Raw genomic sequence first — 21,500 nt, forward strand, 5'->3', positions numbered from 1 at the left:
GAACTCAGCGGGCACAGTCAGCAGGCCTGCGTGGTCACCCGCCTGGAGCACCAACACAGCTCAGCCATTGGCTAGTCCAGAAAAAGAGATCAGACATTCTGTCCTTGAGGAGGCCAGCCAGACAAGCATGTTCCTTAAGGCACTGGTTACTCTGAATCTGATATAAGGGGAAGTAGCCCACAAGGAAGCATAACTTGAGTAGTAGGTCCGAACTTGATCACCAAGGTCAATTATATATTGCCTCCTAGTGGGTCAGTTTTACATGCATCCACTCCAATAATGCATCCCATAAATTCACTCTGCCAATAGGAAGATCAGGTGTTATTCTCATTTGTGTTTTATAGATGAGGAGAGTGATGCACAGGAATTCCCTAAGTGAATTCCCTAAGGTCACAGAGATTGTAACCCATAGAGAATTACCATATAGAAAATATTAATTACTATAGAAAATATTATTAATTGAGAAGGAGCCAAGAGCAAATCTTTGTTCAGTCCCACTTGACTTAGAATTTTACTTCCACCAGTTGCTAGCTCTATGACCTTCCCCAAATCCTTGAACTCAAGGAAACCTCAGATTCCTCATATTTAAATGCAGGGGGCAGGGTAACAGTAGTAGTTATAAAGCACTCGAAGTGCTTAGCAAAGTGTCTACTCATTACAAAGGCTCAATAAATGATATCTACTATTATTATCCTGATGTTTTTCCCTCTATACTGTTTCTCCCTTCCAAATGGGGCTTAGATTAGCGTAGCAGCAATAGAGAGTTGTAGCCAGCAGAGAAGAATGCAATACTTTGATGGAAGGAAAAAAAAAAAAAGAGTAGAGGTTTTCTTGCAAAGACATAGAGACAAGTGCCTTTCACTAGATAGTGTGATTCAATGCATAAATGACTGAATGCATAAGACTTAATTGAAAGATAAAAGAATAATTGCACTAGAATGGCAGAGACAAAAGCAGTTAAGACAAAGAACTGCATATATTAAACAGGACTAATGTAAATGAAGAAGGAATGTCAGAAGTCTTTGTAGCCTAAAGACACTATGATCACCAGAAAACAAACACCACCATGAGTACAGGGTTGGAGGCTAGAAGGTTAAATCCCAGAACAAAGACTGAAATATTTCCTCTCACTGCTTATTTCTGTAAGAATTCATCACTTTTCTGAATTAGCAAATCAGTAGTTGTATTGCATTCTGTTCTACTTTGTACTGGCAGAGTTAAAAAGCAGGACTCTTAGAGTACACTCGTAAGCAAAAGTAACTTTACTCTTGTTTCCTAGGGTCCCTTTACTCTTGCTGAGCAGAGAGAGCTCCTCTCTTTCCTTTAAAGGTGAACATAGGTGGCCTCTATTTCTTTGGATGCTTTAAGTCCTGTAGCTTCCTGGAATTATCCATTCACGTCTCCAGATCCACTCTCATCTTTCCCAGCACTGGGCCCTGAGAGGTTCACCTATTTGGATGGATCAGTGGGTTCTACTGTCCTGTGTCTTCAGTATGGACTTGATCAATGGGGAGCACTAACAAGAGACAGGAGGATACAGGGGGAGGAGAGAGAAGTCCAGGACTTGCTCCTCTTGTCCCCTCCCTGCTGGATTGCAGTTGGTTGGCAGCGTCCCTGATCTTCTGCCAGGGAACCCTTGGCAAATTGCTCCTCTCTACTGGCTTTGGAAACCAACTCTGCCCCTGGCCCCTTCATGGGCAGTAATGACTTCCTGCTGTTGCAAACCCCGAGGTACTGCACCATCCCTGGTTGTTCTCCCCAAACCCCGCTCATACCATTGTAGATAGGCTTTTTTATTAAACTCTCGTCAATTATCCAGTTTAGTGCCATCTGTTTCCTGCTGGGACCCTGGTTGATACATATGGCCACTTCAAGTTGCAAAACAGAATAACTTTGGTATTTAGAATAAATAATCAAACCATGAAAGAGTTAAAAGTTCAAATTGGATTTAGGGTTAAGTTTTTCTTAGCTATATTTAAGAAGGGGATGAGGCCATCTCTTCTTTCTTTCCCTGTTCCTTTATTTTTGCCTTGTTGACCATGGTTTCATTCTGTTTGGAGGCGAGGTAAAAAAAAAAAAAGAGAAAATTCTTAAAGTGGGTTCACTTTCTCTGATTTTCACAAGTATTTAGAGATGAGTTTTTTCCCCTCTGGGCATTTTTGTGGACCATTGTTAGGGAGATGGTCTGGCCTCCAGCATATCACTCTCACTGTCCTGGAGAAATCCAGACACTTACCCCAACTTCCATCCAAATTGAACACTTATCCCAAAAGATACGTCTGAATCCCAATCCTTGGTTCTCATGCAGGTATTATCAAGATAATGATATTGAAAGGGAATCAGCCTGGATTTACCCAAATCCAATATGAGTGTCCTTATAAAAGAAAAGAAGGCACTGAGACACACAGAGGGGAGGCACAGGGAAGACAGAGGCAGAACTTCAGTGATGTCTCAAGAAGCCAATGACAGAAACAAGAAACGAATTCTCAATTCAGTGATCCAGAGGAGATTCATCCTGCAAATACCCAGACTTCACACTTCTAGGCTCTAGAATCATTAGAAAACGAATTTCTGTTGTCTTAAGCTGCTAAGTTTGTAATTTGTTACAGCTGCGCCAGGAAACAAATGCAAAATATATTTGTCCTTTCAGGCATCTTTGAAAAGGTGCTAAGACATCACCATGCTTACGCCCTCCCCTGTGCCCACCTTTTTCCATGAGAAACTCGGAGCATGCGTTTCCTCATTCACCCCTGGGCCTGTTGGGGCTCACTAAACCTGGCCAGAGTTTCCCCATTGCTTCCTCTTCTGTTCTTTTTCTTTGCTTCTTTCTTCCTCTTCTTCTTTGGATTCTAGATTCACTTTCTAGAAGTTAAGATTCCAATCCATTATGTCACTTTAACTGAAGAAAGGTCGTATCAGGGCCTCTGACTAGCTCTTCTGAAAGCTGTGAGTCTGTAAGGACTGACTTGGCAAGATTCCACGGACTGGAAGCATTCTGCAGAGGAAACGGTCCTTCTCCCAGTTCTAAAAGCTGCCAGTCCAATATGAGGGTGTGGGCAGGTTTGCTTTCTCCCAACACTCGGCTCCATGGTTTGCAGATGGTCACCTTCCCACTGTCCTCACATGTGCTTGTGTCTCTGGTTTCTCTTCCTTGTTTTAAAAGGACAGTTGTCTTATTCACTTAGGGCCCCTCTCTAACAGCCTCACTTTTAACTAACTGCCTCCTTAAACTCTTTCTCCAAATAGAGCCAGACTCTAAGGTCTGGGTAGGTAGGACTTCAACGTATGGATTTGGAGGAGCACATGTGGTCCATGGCAAGTGTCCTCTTCCAGATTAAGTTGAGAGGAGGGTGATCATCCTCCCAGCTTGTTTGAGGCATGGGACGAAGAGTACACTGACAGTTCTCTTCAAGGGACTGCTTCCTGAAGACCAGCATTAACCTCCACGCCTCACACATTTATGCCTTTGATGTGGGTAAGAACGTCAGGAGTTGTGACTCCTGTTTTGGGGTGATGCCTTTGAGTGTTTACAACTGGGTCTGGCACCCGAAACACTATTTTTATTTTGGTGCTGATGTTGACGTTGTTTTGTCCTGTTATATGTGTGTCGTGTTAGTTACTCTATGTCTCTAAGACTAAATATTTAGTTCCTTAGCACCCTTCACCTGAGTGTTCTTTTTGTTTATCTCAATTCAGTTTCCAAATCTTATTTATAGTCCCACTTCAGTACTGTTAAGTAGAAAACTATCACAAAGAGAATAAAAGAAAGAAAGAAAAACAGAAGAATGAATAAAGCTAGTAAGCCAGTTGATCTATACTTCTTTGAATCTGACAGGTTCCTGTTATTTAGATAATCCCTGAGCTCAATAAATATTTATTTCATTTTGATCAATTTTAGTGATAGCTTTTTTTTTTTTTGAAAAACACAAAGCTGTCAATAAACTTTGATTATAGCTCTGTCTACAGAAGGAAGGAAGAGAAGGGGGGGGATCTCAGTTATCAAATCACTGCTTTCAAAATATTTGAAGGGCTTGGGATGTTATCTCTCATGAAGTAACGGTGTAGAATTGTCTTATTTCACAGATGGTCACCTGCACCTTGAAGAAATAAACTTGTCACTACAACACTGAACTCCACCTCCTTCCATCCATCAAGTTCCTAGGGAGATAAAAGCACCAAGGCCTGAACTTGAGTCTTCCAGCCTGCGAATGTGATTCATGTTTCAAGCGCTGGTGATACTGGTCTTGGGAAGCCTTAGGGACTTCATTTCTTAGCAGGGAGATCCTGGGGAATATCATTTGTTTGGGATCTCGTGAGGGTTCTTGAGATGCTGGGTTGATTATAGTTGCAGAGGGTCTGTGGAAGCAGCAGTCCGACCACATGATGCATAGCCAGGCTCATCTATCTTCCAAAGTGGAAATTTCTAAAAATCTGCCTAGTAAACTCCAATTTAGGGAAGCTCCATCTTAAAGCACTTGGCTGCATTAAAAACGTTGGTCTTCAAGGTTTTGGTTTTCCTTAAGACAATATTAATAACACACATTCCTTAAAAATCCTTCTGCTTGTATTTCCTGTTTAAAATTTATTTAGAATTAAAACAAAAAAAGTTCCAAGTTGACAAATTGGCGAGGGTGATGTGTAGGCTGGAATTTTGCTATTATTATGCTTTCCTCCATCCTTCTTTCCTTCACTTCCATTTTCCTTCCTTCCTTCCCTTCCTCCCTTTTTCCTTTGAAATTTAGTTGTTGTAGAATGCAGCCTGGATGGATCACAATATTTGTAAATTCTTCAAGTTACAAAATAATTTTTTTTTTTTTTTTTTACAATTACATTCCAATTTCTGTTTCTCTTGCTCTTTCCTGTGTGTAAACATACGTGTCTATGTATGGACACACACACATAGGTTCGTATCATAGAGGACAAGCTCACAAACTATGTAAACCAAATTTTTTTCTTTGTCAATTTCTGAGAAAGCCTCTCGTGGTGATGGTGGCGTTTTCAACGTATCTGTGCATTTACGGCAGTTTCTTCTCGTATATTTCAACCTTCTATTGTTAGGTCCACAGAAGTTCATGATTGCTGGGTGGTTTTCGTGGACTGTAAATCTGCTCATATGAAAACCTGTCTAGGTGCCCCATTGAATGCTCTGCCTTTGTAGTCATTTTAACTAATATGAATATTGTCAATTGTTTTGCATTTGCATGATGTTTTTCCTCTTTACCTGTATTCCAACTAAAATATCAATTTATAATTTAATTTTTATCATTTCCATTATGGCCCCTTTTCTTACGTATTTCATATGCTACTGTGTCCCTTTGTGTTTTCTGCTCTCTCGTCCACCCCTTCTCCCTCTTTAGATTTCCCTCTACCTCTCTTTCCCACCCAGTGAAGGCTGTTCTCCTGTTGGTTGTCTGCGTTTGGCAGGCCTCGTTATTGGCCCTGGCGCTAAATTTCAGGGGCATCTCAGTTGCTGGGACCACCACAGGGCACTTGCTCATTCCCCATGCCTCCTAGTCATTCCACACTGCACTGCCCATTAGTGTCCATTAGCCTGACACCTAGGTCTATATTTTCCCTCTCTTGGCGTATCTTTATTTTTCCTATGTAGTTTTTAGTTTTATCTTTGTAATATATGTATGTAGTTTAAGAACTGCAATAATTTCTACTGACAAGAAAGAAAGGTCTTTGTTGTCATCCCACTGTACTTATTTATGTTCTCCAAGAACAACATTTTTTAGCCTTTTCACTATTTTTTTCTGATATTTGCTTCTGTTTCTAAATGTCATATACTTATAGCTATTATTTAATTTTGTAGTTGAAAATATATTAACTTATTTTATGTAAGTTTTTAAAAATTCGTTTGTTTGCCTGCTTATTGCATGATACAAAGCAAAATTTCTCTTGTCTGTTTTCCTCATTTGGTGTATTTTGTTTAACTTCACTTAATATTTACACAATTTTAGTGTACTCATTGTATACTACTGAGCCACTTATGTCCCATAATTACCTTTATTTTTAAATATAGTTTAAGTTTGTCTGAGAGTTAATAATTCTCTCTGCTGCTGTTGTTGGCTTCCTTTCTTGTGATCCCCTCACGAACTTGTTCCCACACTGTCTGCCAGAAATGTCAATGGCTCTTCAATATGTTCAGATGCACCAGATACTTTATCAAGTTCTATTCCCCCCCCACTTGGAGGCATCCCTTTCTAGAACCTTCTATCCTCCTGTGACATGGTAATGAAATGTGTTCTGTGTGGTATGGTGGCTACCTGTGCCTTTAGAGACTCCAGTCCTTTCTGGATTAGTTTAGGCCACAAAATGCTGCTTCTAGAACAAGAAATCCTTGTTCACCACAATCTCCAAATTTCACATAGAATAGTTACATTTAATATACTTAATAAATGTTAGTTGTGAAAATAAACAAATCTTTTCTTTCTGAAAGCACACCAGATTTATAACTGTTCCTAGTAATTACTTGAATATTTAGCCACATTCCAGCTTTCTTTCTTTCTATCTTTTTTTTTTTTTTATTACTAGGAACTGAACTCAGAAGCACTTTACTATTAAGCTACATCCCCACTCCTTTTTATCTTTCAATTTTGAGACAGGGTCTCAAGAAATTGTTTTAGGGCCTCACTAAGCTGCTGAGGCTGGCCTTGAATTTGGGGTACTCCTGCCTCAGCCTCCTGAGCCACCAAAATTATGGGTGTGCTCTACTGAATCTGGCCACATTCCATTTTTCAAATAAAAAATTGGCAGTAACTCATAAGCATGGGATAATTTCTCTGAAACAATAAAACAATAAGCATCAATATTTCTATTTTACTCTGCAAACAGCATTTTCATAGACCATTCTTGCTACTGGAGAGACAAATGAAATCAATAAAATATGGGCCTTGCCTCAATGGAGCTCAAAGTAAAGAAGAGCAAAGATATAAACAGTTCTAGCTCTGTGTGTTATTGTTTAGTAGGTGTTGATAGGAAGGTGTGGTTATGGTGGGGAGTTCAAAATGCCCCTGAAAAGAGGTCACTTGCTAATTTCATTTTGGGAATTTGAAGGAAGAATATGCAATGTAAACATACACATAATCTACTCCTTACTTTTTATTTTTTACTGTACCTGATTTCCTTTGTGCATATAGATCTCAAAGGACAGTGTCATAGCAATAGAGAAAGTGACATGATGTCATTGGTAATGATGTCTTATAAACCAGGAGGCTGGGAGCCCATAGACCCACTCATCAAAACATAGTGCTCAACACATTGAGTCTAGAGGGAGAAAAAAGAACTAATGCTCAGCACCTACTATCTGCCATATGCAATTTTGCTTTGGCCCTTTTGATTTTTGTTAGACCTCTATGAAGTACTAGATATTAAATTCCCACTTTATATACAAAGAATTCAAATGAATAATAAGGGACAGAGACAGGATAAACTCATCCGTGAGCCAATCCAGAGCCTCTGCAACTTCCATAATACTTTGCAAGCTTGGAAGTCATAGATATATGATAAAATATTAATGTTTTACATTTCTGTGGGAATCCCTTCTATCACCTAATAGGATGAATATTCTAGAAAAATTTTATCTTTTTCTAAATTACTAAAATGAAATATATGATCTTATCATTTCTGGTCAAAAAGATTGCAATATTGTTAAACAGTGTTTGGGCCCCAAGTGCCCTCTTTCCTGTTACCATCAGCACTGCACTGAATTAGGAATTTGTTTTTCTTCTTATTGGGTCTATTGTGAAAACTCTTATTTTAACACCTGCCTTAAAATGCTTTCTTTTCGTCGAAACTACCCAACTCCCAGTGATGATGTTAATTCTCAAATGCTTATTTGTTGATTTCTCATTGTGTTTTTACATGATCCTTTTTTCCTTTTTATTTGTTCTTTTTAGCTACACATGACAGTAGAATATATATTGACATATTATACATGCATGAGTATAACTTCCTAACTTGTGGTTGTACTTAATGTAGAGTTACATCACTCATGTATTCATATATGAACATAGGAAAGTTATGTCTAGTTCTTTCTATTGTCTTTCCTATTCCCATCCCCCTTTCTGCCATTCATTCACCTTTGTCTAACTTCTATTCTTCCCTCTCCCTCCTTATTGTGTGATAACATCTACATACCAGAGAGAATATTCGACCTTTGGTTTTGTGGGATTGGCTTATTTCACTTAGCATGATAGTCTCCAGTTCCATCCATTTACCAGCAAATGCCATAATTTCATTCTTCTCTGTGACTGAGTAATATTCCATTGTCTATATATACACCAATTTTTTTTTATCCATTTGTATTTTGAAGGGCACCTAGATTGGTTCCACAGTTTAACTATTTTGAATGGAGCTGCTATAAATACTGAAGTGGCTGAGTCACTATAGTATGCTGATTTTAAATCCTTTGGGTATATACCAAGGAATGGGATAACTGGGGCAAATTGTGGTTCTATTCCAAGTTTTCTGAGGAATCCCCATACTGGTTTCCAGAGTGGTTGTATCAATTTGCAGTCCCATAAGCAATGCATGAGGGTACCTTTTCCCCTACATCGTCACCAACATTTATTGTTACTTGTATTCTTGATGATTGCCATGACTGGAGTGAAATGGAATCTCAATGTAGTTTTAATCTGTGTTTCTCTAATTGCTAGAGATGTTGAACATTTTCTCCTATCCCATTCTATAGGCTCTCTGTTCATGTTCTTGATTATTTCTTTTGCTGTGAAGAAGCATTTTAGTTTGATACTGTCCCATTTATTGATTCTTGATTTTACTTCTTGTGCTTTAAGGAGTCTTGTTGAGCGAGTAGATTACTAAACCAACATGATGGAGATTTGGGCCTTCTTTTTCTTCTAGTAGGTGCAAGGTCTCCAGTAAAATGCCTAGGTCCTTGATCCACTTTGATTTGATTTCTGTGCAGGGTGTGAGAGAGGAGTTTAATTTAATTTTATTACATATGAATTTCCAGTTCTCCCAGTACCATTTGTTGAAGAGGCTATCTTTTCTCCAATGTATGTTTATGGTGCCTTTGTCTAGTATGAGATTATGTATTTATGTGGGTTTGTCTCTGTGCCTTCTATTCTGTACCATGGGTCCTCATGTCTGTGTTGGTGCCACTACCATGCTGTTTTTGTTACTATAGGGTACAACTCTTATCCTAGTGTTGTCTAAATAGTTAAAGAAATATTTAGGCTTCGAGAACTTCAAAGGAAATTTGGAGTGACACACTGAGTTTCCCGGACTGAAACACTAATTCATGAAGCAAGATTATATATTTTTTAAGATTTGCCTAAATTGTAAATAACAGACTTCAAGAAGCTTAATCCATTGGTGTTGGTATGGGTAGGACTGGCATATCCTTGTCTTGATGGTCATTGTCATCAGCTCTTGGAAAGCTTTTCAATCATTATGTGTCTTAGATTTCTTGTATGATTATTTGGAACGATAATCATACATCTTCTAAGGCCTAATCTGAGGGAATATGGCCTAGTTGAATTGAGCTATTGGGGTAGGATTGGCAGAGAGCTAATGCTGAACAAACGGCCTTTACTGTGAAAAATTAAATGTGCTACAAATTTTTTCTGTTGGACACATGATAGATGAAATAATATTTTCATTTTTGTGAGTAGTATACACATGATAACCACATTCTCATTACATGTTCAGAATCTCCTCCAACATTGTCTCCCGGTGCCCAGAGGTATCCATGCCAACGAACTTTATATTTATCAATCACCTTGCTGTTCTTTGTGGCTTTGCCACTTGAGATGGTACTACCAAACAATTCACAATTTAGTGTTACATGTTTTGGACACTGTAAGGACAGAACTGCATCATGTACATATTCTACAACTTGCTTTCCCCCTTTTCAATATCAATAGTTGGGACATTTGTGCAGGTTGATCTGTGTAGATGTAATTCATTCCTTCTTACTCCTGTGGAGGTTCTCCTTGTATGAATATTCTGCAGTTTATTTAGGGTCTGGATAAGAGAAGTCTGGGTTGCTTCCAGTGGTTTTTCTCTCTCTTGTTTATTTCACTTTGGTTTTTTTGCTGTCGCAGTCAAGTCTATGTATGGCTCCGGGTCCACATTTGTAAAAACAGAGCATGTGGTGGCACATGAATTTTGGGTTTGGGTACACGATGTGCTTCTGAGTTTTACTAGACGTTTCCACATTGCTCCCCACCAGCACTGTCTATGCATTCCTGCTGAGCAGCAATCTCTCCAGTGCTTCATATTGCACAACTTTTAAATTTGTGCCAACTGTGTGGGTGTAGAATTGTATCTCATTGCGGTTTTCATTTGCATTTCCCAGATTTTTAATGATCTCTTACATTTTTAAAAATGTTTACTGAATGTTTGTTTTTCCTTCTGTGAAGGAACTGTTAACATCTTTTGTCCATTTTTTTTCCTGAAGTCTTTTTGGTTTTTTAATTGAAATTTCAAAATATAATTATTGATATGTCAATTTCTTGCAGTTGTATCAGTTTTTTGCTTCATGTATTTTGAAATTCTCTGTCCTTTTGGTTAATTTACCCTCTTGAAGTTATGAAAAGAATTTATTCCTGGAGATATTTTGTCCTAAAATCTACATTGATATTTACGTGGCTAGTCTAGTTTTCCAAGCTACTGATAGGTTTACTTTTTTTTCCATCTTGTCACTTTAATCTTCCTGTGTCTTTCTACTTAAATGTCTTGTAGGTAATATATAATTGAGCCTTGCATTTGTATTCAATCTGATAATTGCTGCCTTTCACTTGGGTTGTTTAGACTTGCTTCCATTCAATGATATTATTGACGTGGTCAGGTTTAAATTGTAACATCTTGCTATTTGTTTTTTACTTGGCTCGTGTGTCTTTTATTCTCTTTTCTGACTTTCGCAGATTATGTTTTATGATTCCATTACATACTCTTTGCTAGCTTATTAGCCATAATTCCTTGTTTTGTTATCCCAGTGTTTCCTTCAGAAATTTATAGCATACATCTTTTAACCTATCATTGTCAAGTGATATCGTACCACTTCACACACAACCTAAGACTCTTGACAACAATCTACGTCTCTTTCTCCTTTCCCAGGCTTTATGCTAGTGTTGATGTACCATTCATTCCTATGCAGGTGAGAACCCTTATCCCCCATTCTCAGGACAAAAGCCTGCACCTCTACCTGCTCATGCTGCTAAACCACGCTTTCATTTTGTTTTCTGGATTACCAAACTTCCTGTTGGATTAATGATGCCCCAAAAATGTATTCCTTTATTTCATTCAGGATTAATACTTGTCTTGAGGATGGCTCAGAGTACAGGATTAACCCGGAAATGGCAGTCTTGTGCATCATAAACAGCTATCATACTTTAGGATGTGGGGATAATTGGAATTAGAGAAAATTCCTAAAAAAACAAATGAGTTATTAATATTATTCATTCAGCAATTTTTATGCTGAAGTACTCTGAGTGCTGGAAGGGATATATGCTTATCAAAATATCAATTATAGTGGTTTATTTTCAATTCAAAGCTCAGTTTCTCATTGTAATAATGTTTAGACATGTTTTGTTTAATAAGCGTCTGTGGAGAACAAGTTAGTCCACAAAAGTACGTTTTCCTGCTAAGTAATATTTATTTCTTAAAATAGTCAAAACTGGCTTTCATCAAGTTGAGGGACTCTTTCTAACATAGATAGAATATGTTTTGCACTTCTGAGGAGTATGGCATCAGTTGGCTCTTTCTTCATTGCTTGAGTTTTATTACAAAGAGCAGCATGATCATCATGTGGAAGGACTTGAACTTGTAAGATCTGGATACAAATCTTGGCACTATTACTACCCAACAGTGTGCTCTTAGGCGAGTTACATATGAGCAATATGGTGAAGCAGCTTATGGTGGCTCATGAGAGGCTATTGTTAAGTTTCCTGCACTTTAATGAGCTGATTCTTAAACACAGTAATTTAAAAAAATTAAACAATATAGATGCATAAATTAAAAAATTAAATTAAAAACTAAGTTAATCCAGGTGTAGTGGTGCATACTTGCAATTCCAGCTACTCAGTAGGCTGAGGCAGGGGATCTCAAATTCAAGACCAGCCTAGACAACTTAGTGAGACACTATCTTAAAATACAAAAGTGCTGGGGATGTAGCTCAGTGGTAGCACACCCTTTCCCTCCTTGGGTTCATTCCAAATAACCCAAACCAAAAGCTACTCCTCATCTTTCTGCAACTCTGCCTTTGGTTCTATCACATTGGTTGTTGGAACTTGGCCATGGCTGCCAATTATACCACAGATATCGGCAAATGCTGAAAGTCAGCGTTTGATTTATTATTTTGTGGTCAGGATCTGAGAAAGCGTTAACATTTGTGATGGTTTAGATGTGAAATGTCCCCCAAAATCTCATTCATGAGACAATGCAGGAAGGTTCAGGGTGAAATGATTAGATGATGAGCTTTGTAACCACTGGCAGGTAACTGTAGGCAGGTAGCATGCGGCTGGAAGAAGTAGGTCACTAGGAGTGTGCCCTTTAGGTTTATATTTTGTCCCGGGTGAGTAGAGCTCTCCCTGCTTTCTGATGGCCATGTCCTGAGCTGCTTTCCACTGCCCTACTCTTCTGCTTTGATATTCTGTCTCAAATTGGAGCTAGAGGAATGAAGTCAGCCGTCTATTGACTGAGACCTCTGAAACCCTGAGCACTAAATAAACTTTTCCTTCTCTAAAATTGTTCTTGTCAGGTCTTTTGGTCACAGTGGCAAAAAAAAAAATTGACTAAAACAAAAGTGCAGATTAAACTTGTGTGGCTGTTGCATTGTGAGTAACACAAAAGCTGAGGAAATATTCTTTCAGAATTTGAAAATTGTTATATGATTTAGTAAAGAAATGGCTCACACCACTGGTGAACAAGTCAAGTTCTGGTACATCTTCGTTATTTCCCTTTCAGATGAATTTCAAATACCAATGGTTGTATTTTAAGCAAAAATATCAACCAACTGTCATGTATAAACTACATGTTTATTAGTTTGCAACTGCACAGTGACCACAGATGTAAAAATTAAAAGACCATTCTATGAAAATCAATTGACTACATGGAACTTACAGCAAGGAACATTGCATGTTTCATTATTTATAAAATGTGTCTATCCTTTAGTAAGATTGACAGTAAATACATCTACATGTCTATGCGGTTTTTTTTTTTTAACATATAGCCAGTAGTTAAATATTTACTAGCATACCACTGCTTAAATTCTCTGAGATTAAGTGCCCTCATTTATTAAATCAATTATTCAAAACTGTGAACACCATACTTGAAAAAATTATATTTTCATGTTTGTATCTGTCTCATTCTGGAAAGTACAATATGTTTTAACTAGTCCAGAGTTCTTTGTGTAGATCTTAGTATCTTTCCTTGAGATCAGTGCTCATTTTGCTTTTATTAGAGCTCCCCCTTTTAGCAGCTTCTCCTGTCTCCTCATGGTTCTCACCCACAGATGCTGCTGCTACTACTACTATTACCACCACCACCACCACCACCACCACTACTACTACTACTACTACTACTATTTTTGTATCCTCCCCCTCCTCTTCCCCTCCTCCTCTTCTTCCTCCTCCTTCTCCTCCTCTATGGATTGGACCCAGAGGTACTCTTCTACTGAACTATATCCCCATCCTTTTCACTTTATTTTGAGACAGAGTCTCTCTGGGTTTCCCAGTCGGGCCTTGAACTTGAGCGCTTCCTGCCTCAGCCTCCCAGGTAGCTGAGATTACCGCCTGTGCCACCATCCTTGGCTCACTCCCATGACTTCTTACCTTGTAGGTCGTCCTTTTCTTGGGCTGGTGACGCTATCTGATCCTGTTGGAACTGTGCATGAAATATGAGTACCGAGATGCTCATTGAGGACCCGATGATGGCTTTTGTTCACTCCAGCCGTGAACTCTTCACTTATATCACATCAGGATGGGATAGTCTAGGCTTATAAAAAGGATTGTGGATAATCAGTCAACAGTCTCATGTGCCTTCCACCTTGTCTCAGGAATGAAACACGGAAGATACCACTGAATACTACTTGTGCTCTTCCTGGTTCCTCATGCCCCATTTTTTCCCTGAGGACAACCCCTAACCTGAGTTTTTCAGTCCCAGGAATTTGCTGTACTTTGGCTTCCTAGGTATATGCTCGGAAAATACATAGGTTACTTTATATTTCCTTAGACATAAAAACATGATTAAAATAATGCATATGTTCTTTTAAAATAAATGAATAGACTATATTTTGGGTCAGTTTTGGACTCTATCTCACAATTAAGTGAATGCCCTTCCCTGTTTTCTGTAAAGGTAAGGGCCATGACACTGGTTGTTTTGCAATTGCCTCTATGTAAGATCCCCAGGAACCGCAGGCACAATGTAGTTCACCCTGGCATCTCTTGTACTAGGCATAGTGCTTGATACAAAACATACATGGGATTAATGGAAGTACAAATGATGAATTTCAGATACCAATATCATATCAACAGTGAAAATGAGTGACTTCCCATAGATAAGAGACTGGACCATTATAGGCTCCACTGTCAGATAAGAGGAGGACAGGGTGTTCATTAGGTTTCTTTGTTACTGTGACAAAATACCTGAGAAAATCAATCTAAAGGAGGAAAAATTTAGTTTGGTTCATGGTTTCCGAAATTTCAGTCCATGTTCACTTTAGCCTGTTGCTTTGGACATGGAGTGTGTAGAGGAGCATAGGAGTTCACTTCAAGGCATTCAGGAAGCAGAAAGAAAGAGGAAGAAATGGGAGGAGGAGAGGGAGAGAGAGAGAGAGAGAGAAAAGAAGGGACTGGGGACAAGACACAGTCCCCAAGGACATGCTCCCAAGGATTTACACCCTTCCACCAGGTCCCACTTACTGCAGTTTCCACCACTTCTCAAATAGTCTGTTCAGCTCTGAATTCATTAGTCCATTGGTGAAGTGAGAGCCCTTACGGTCCCATCACTTCCCAAAGGCTCCATCTCTGAACACTGCTGCACTGGGGACTCTGTCTTTAACACATGAGCCTTTGGGAGAAAGTCCATTTCCAGCCCATAATAGATTCAAGTATGAAGGGCCAGACATAAGGTCCCAAGACTATGTGGTGTGCAAGGACAAGGTGTGTTAGTCATGGCCAGGAGGACTGTTCATGCGGAGGTGATGTTTTGGACTCAGACATTCATAAGTTGGATCTACCTTTGTTTACCAGCCAAGAGATCTTCAGATAATGAACCATGAAAGCTGGCTATGCAGAGGTACTAATGCAGTAATTTTTTATTTGCCACTAGTCAGCTTCAAGGATCAAGGACAGCTAAACACATAACCCACTCACATGTGTTATTTTAAAGGCATATTTTAAAGTTATAAATATGGCACATTGAGCTAATGAGGTGTGTTCTTTCAGTGACAAATATTTACATTCCACATATGCCTCTCCATGTCAAGAGTGTAACTGTTGGATTTTCTTCTTTTTCTCAGGAGGCTGGGATGCAGATGGAAAAGGCCCTTGTGTCTGGGACACATTCACCCATCAGGGAGGAGAGAGAGTTTTCAAGAACCAGACTGGCGATGTAGCTTGTGGCAGCTACACTCTGTGGGAGGAAGATCTGAAATGTATCAAACAGCTTGGATTGACTCATTACCGCTTCTCTCTTTCCTGGTCACGTCTGTTACCTGATGGGACGACAGGTTTCATCAACCAGAAAGGCAAGTGTTTCTTAAAAATAGAAGGTTGCAGCTTTAATTCAAGGTTATTGCTGCAGCCTGGCATAATTAATCCAGTATGCTATTCTGCAGTGTAGCTTTGAAATTGCAAGTTTTCAGAGTGATTATAGGCTAAATTTTGGGAAATGGTTTTGCATGAGCTTTCTCAGTAATATTTTGGTTTTCCTTCACTGTTGAGCTCTTTCTTGGGGGAGGGAGGTTGAAATAAGCGTTTTACTTATGTAAGATGTTATCTGAGTGTTAACCTGAAGGTGAATTTTGAAATTTTGTTGTATTGAACTATTTTCAGTTATGTAGCCCTGTGAGAAGTTATGAGAAGCCCTGAAGAACCTACGATGATTCTGAGCATGTTAATTGAAGCTGAATTAGTGGAACTAATTAACCAGCATAGGGATTAGTATCAAGGGCCCGGGAGTCCATTTATTGTTATGAAGTACCAGCTACGTCACTTACTATGGGTACAAGTATCTCTTGGGCACCCCTTAGTGCCTCAGTTTCCCCAAGAGTAGAAAAGTACACTCTTACAGTTTGCACTTTACAGAGAGTTGTTGGGAGATTGAATGAAAAAATAGATTGCAAAGTACTTAACACACATAAACATCAAATAAATGTTAGCTTTTATTTTTATTACGCCTTGTAATTAAAAGGATCATTCCCTGCCTTAGTGAATGCCTATTGTTGATTAGGCATTTCTAGACTCATTTTTCTCGAATTCTCACCACCAATAAGAAAGGTATAATGATATCTGACAGAGGTGTGTGTCCAATTGACATTTTGGGAAAGTGGTAGATTTGAAATCTAAACCTAAGCTCTGGCTAAGCCCCTTCCACCTAACAGGACCGGAAAATAATGACCCGAGGGCCAAATCTGGTTTGCCACCTGTTTTCTTAAATAAAGTTGTATTGGAGCAGGGCCATGCCCATTCATCACACATCCTCTATGGTTGCTTTCTCACTCTGATGGCAGGATTGAGTAGTTGTGGCAGAGACCATATGGCCCGCGAAGCCTAAAGTCTTTACTCTCTGGTCCTTTATAGGAAAAGTTTGCCAACCCCTGCATTACAACATATGGCTTCTTAATAATGATCCTTTATTACTACTTCCTCCTGGAAAAGATTTTGCATTGCTCATTGGCTGAGACTGGGGGAACAAGTGAGGGGCCACCAGTGGAAGTTTAACAAGAGTCTCTGAATGCAGGGTAGGAAGGTGGATGGCTCCAGGGTGAGGGCACCTTGGTGGCCCACACTTCCCACACCTGCGCCTTCGCTGATAGCCTGGGATTCTTTATGAGCTGGTTGTGAGATCCCCACACACAACAACCCACGATGACAAATCCTAGGTGGCCGTGAGCACCTGCAGTGCTCATTTCGTGTAAGTAGGCGTGATCTCCTCATGGGACATGGAGCCACCACTTATGGACCCACATGAAGCTCTGGCCTTTGGGCAGCCTCCCGCACATAGGGACAGTGCAGGGTCAGCAGGCTCATTGCTTGGTTCTGAAGACACCGGCCCCTGAATGATTGCTGTTGGTTGAATGTGTACTTTCCTGACATCTGTGGTTCATTTTGTTTTTGACTTTGAACAAGTGGTAATTTGTTGTTCCTTTTAAAAGTGAACTCATCATTTTCTGCCTTCCTAATTCAACTTCTGTACCCTTTCTTCGGTACTACTGTACCCCAAGATCTAAAGAACAAAAAGTAATCTTTGAATTCTCTCATTTTTTGTTTCCAATATCTAATTGGCTGCCAAACAAGGTCCATTCTCCTTGTGCCACTTATTCTCTCCCCTCCTAACTCCCCCTCTGCCCTGGATTAGGTGTTTATCATTTCCACCAAAGGCTTTTTGATAGACCCTGATGGGTCTACCTACTTTCCCTCTGTTTGTTCTTTGATTCTTCCTATAAAATACTACTACTGCCATTTTCCTAAAGATTGGTCTAAGTCATATTAGTCTGGATCATTTCTTTCTGAAAAAAGGCAAAATAAAAAACTTTCAGCCATCTCAAACCTCAATATCCAGTCTCCTTTCTATATCATATCAAGTTCTATTAGACTTAGTCTTCGCCCACTCCCACAGCTTTGCAAGCTGTTTCCCCTTGCCTGTGTTCCACGTGATTCCCCCACATCATCTCCCTAGCACACAGCCCAATCCTTATTTAACATACTTTGCACTTTTCTGCTTTCGTAGGACTTTGCTGACACTCTTCCTTCTGCCTGGAATGGCCTTTCCCTGACCCCCAGCTGCACCCGCTGAAGGCCTAGCCTGCTGCTTAGGCCTAAAAGCCTAGCACAAATACTTCATCTTTAAAGTCTTCTTCTGTTCCAAGCCACGATATATATATATGTAAATTTTTTTCTGTTCCCATAGCACTTTGCAAAGCTGTTAAGGTGTTTGTCACACTCTTCATTGTTACCATTTTTATACCCACTGTTTGTTTCTCAGTACCTTGAGTTTATTTCCATTCATCCAAAGTGTCTACTGTGCATCAGAGACTGTGCTAGGTGCTCACAATGCAGATCTAAGGGAATCCCTTGAGTTGCTTACAGTGTACTGTGCAGATAATTCTGCCCTGCACACTCCTGTAACTTAGTCCAGTGCCTTATAGTGAGGAATTCAATAAACGGTTACTAAATTTAATTGAATTAGGTCAATAGCAATGGTAAAAATCACCACTGAGGAATTTTTGCTTTTTATTGAACATGTAGGATGTACAGCTTGCTGTGCCCAACATTGTACTTACTTTGGCAAATTCAATGCTCATAAGTGCCCTCTGAGTAAAGAGCCTCTCTAAACAGAGGGCATGATGTTAACGTGGGGGTAGGCTGAATATAAAACTTCCAAGATGGCAAATTTAGTTAGGACTGAGATCAACCTATGTCTGTCTAACATCAAAACCCAGCCTTCAGCTTAGAGTTCATTTACAGGCTCATCAAAGCACTGGGTGCTCTACTTCCCTGTTGGTAAAAGGAAATGGACACTCTGTGTCACTAAGATTCTTTCCACTGATTCTAGGAGTCTGTTTTCCTGTGCCCCCATTTGGATGGTGAACAACAAAATATTCCTACTACCACTTAACTGCTACTAGTACTATTACCTCTAATCACAATCCCCATCAATGTGTTATACTGGTCCACAATCCCACAATTCCTTGTGTGAAATTCTAAATTCTAAATTCTAAAAGATTCCAAGGATTTTTCTAAGGCTAAAGTAGTACCACCAGCTGACCTAAAAATGGATGTAAAAAATGTTTTTTTTTCCATAATCTTATTTTATTCTATTTCATGAGTTTATTTATGTATTTTGCTGCAGAAATATTAAGGAATATTGACTCAGCCCCACTTGTGGTGATAATTTAATATATGATATATGCTCTGTGTTTCTTTTTTAAAATAAAAAAAATTCTAAACACCTTTCTTTCCAAAATTTTTAGATGAAGGATTATAGACTTCTCCCAATATGTCAACATAGCAAGCTTTTTAGAGCCAAGTTAAGATATACAGAAGTCCATGGGGACACACTGTAGGTCACCAGTCTAAGATCAGGGAAGCAGAAAAACTGGGGCAGGAAGGTGGTGGAGGTGTGGCGCTGGACTCCTTGGAGTCACCCAAACAGCACCGGGAAGTCACTCACGCCAAGCTCACGCGGCCGGCTCGTGCCTGCAGAATCAAGCTTTTTGCATTTGGCCCCAGCTTTTGTAAAGCCACAGTTGATTGATATTACAGACTTTTCCCTGAACAAGAGGGCACTGGAGGTGTTTCCAGGAGGCAGAATTTCAATAAGCAGTTGCTCATTCTTGTGCAGTGATCTGTTGAAGCGATTGGAACTGTTTTAACTCAGGAAGGCCATCGTTTGTTTTTTTTTTTTCCATTTAAACATTTTCTCAAAAAGCGTGGAAAGAATTAGAAAATCCCTGTCCCTGTCCTTTTCAAGGAATCCTCACCCCCATCGTGTGTGGGTTTGACTACCCAGTTTAAAGCTTGATTATGGGACATTTGGAACCTTATAAAATTCTATATCCCCAAACTGGAAGAATATCTTACAAAGTGGAATTGTTACATAGCCTTTCTCTTTCAAATGTCAAGTTTTCAAGGCTTAACAAGAAGAGATTGAGCTGGCAACTCAAATCACATATTTCTGTATTTCTCAACTGTCCAAGTACATTTTCATATCTGCCTTGAAAGTAAGTTTCGGGTGATTAGTAGGAGACCCAAGTATTGGAATGGAAAAAAAGACAAAAAGGGAATATTTATGCAGAATTTCTTGTTCATGTTAAAATTTAAAATAGAAGAGCACTTCGTGGGAATGATTTAATTAACTAAACAAACATTAACCTCATATTCTATGTTGAACCCTATATTAGGCTGAATAATGATCTCCCTAAACATGTCCTTGTCTTGAATATTAGGAGCTGAGAATATATTAGATTAACTATAAAAGGAATTGTACAGATTAAATTAAGGATCTCCAGATGACATGACCCTGGGTCATCTGTGTGGTCCCATTGTGATCACAGGGGCCCCTTACAAGAGAGAGGAAAAAGGATTAGTGCCAGGGAGAGGAGATAAGAAGACAGAAGCAGAGGACTGAGGGGAAGAATGAGGATGAAGTTGGAAGCATGGGCCCCGAGGGAGAGCATTCAGGGGGCATCCCATCCTGGAAAAGGCAAGGAAGTGGATTCTCCTCGACAGCCTCCAGAAGGAGTGGCTACATCATGATTTCAATCGGAATTCTCACCTTCAGAGCTATAAAATGATGAATTTGTGGTGGTTTTGTCCTCTTAAGTTTATGGTAACTTGTTACAGCAGCAATAGCTAACTAATACAGGCAGTGTGACAAGAGAACCTATTAAAGAAATTAATTGGTAAGAATTGTGTGAGAGGTGTGAACCAAAGTGAGCTATGTGTATTTGACATGTTAGACACAAGATCAAAATGAATTCTTGTTACAGTATTTATAGTTTTGTTGCTGTTGTTGTTGTTGTTTTAATCTGGAAGCATCATTTTTGCAAGATCCAGTCACCTCCTTTTAGAAGGTATTCGCTCCTTTCTTTGTACTCTATAATTCTGCTCCACTCCCAGACACAGTTGATAGGACAGAGGAAAGCCTTCAACCCCTGTGATATCTGACTCCTGTGACCTTGTTGAAAATGCTGAGTTTTCCTCTCTCAAGGGTGTTTACAATGCAGACACTGAGGGTCAGAGTTGGTTGGTGGAGGGCACCAGGGCTTTTGCAGATGGTGTGGCCATTTTGAGACCACAGAAAATTGGGCACATGCAGAATATTGGTTCTGAAAGAAGGAGGGCAATGGAGTAGGTGCAAGGAGAGACCATTTTCCCCACTGGAGAAGACATAGGATTTCTCAGCTTCTAACTTCAGTTCCCTTGATCCCAGCTGCAGTTATTTATTTCTTTATTTTTCTGTTGTTGGGTGCCTGATAACTCCCTGTCATTTCAAATAATACCCAGCATACTTCATCTCCACCACCCAACTGTCCCGAGTACCACCTTGATATTTTAGTTAGTCTGGGCTGGCTTATTTTCTTATATTTAGAGAATTTTAACTCAAATATACTTCATATTTTCCAAGGTCAAACAATCAGAAGTGGGCTGAATAAAGCAGAGACTGTGTTATTGGCTATGAAAAGTTACAGAAGTTCTAATTCTCAAAATCACCAACCCTGTTCTAAATATCTAGAAGCAGAGCAGGATCCAAATGACCCCCTAAAGTTTCAAGATCTCTAGATTGGTAATCGATGATCAGTGCAAAAT

General features: G+C 39.4%; 1 protein-coding gene across 4 annotated transcripts in view; it reads left to right on the top strand.

The window, feature by feature from the left end:
• LOC101968782 (cytosolic beta-glucosidase) overlaps positions 1 to 21,500 on the top strand; it is a 108,728-nt gene that overhangs the window by 23,264 nt on the left and 63,964 nt on the right. For all 4 annotated transcript variants that reach the window (XM_078021138.1, XM_078021139.1, XM_078021140.1 and 1 more), the window contains exon 2: positions 15,488 to 15,715. In XM_078021138.1, coding sequence (XP_077877264.1) covers positions 15,488 to 15,715 — 228 coding nt within the window. The remainder of the gene's footprint in view (positions 1 to 15,487; positions 15,716 to 21,500) is intronic.

The sequence above is a fragment of the Ictidomys tridecemlineatus genome, chromosome 9, assembly GCF_052094955.1.
Source record: "Ictidomys tridecemlineatus isolate mIctTri1 chromosome 9, mIctTri1.hap1, whole genome shotgun sequence".
NCBI lineage: Eukaryota > Metazoa > Chordata > Mammalia > Rodentia > Sciuridae > Ictidomys > Ictidomys tridecemlineatus.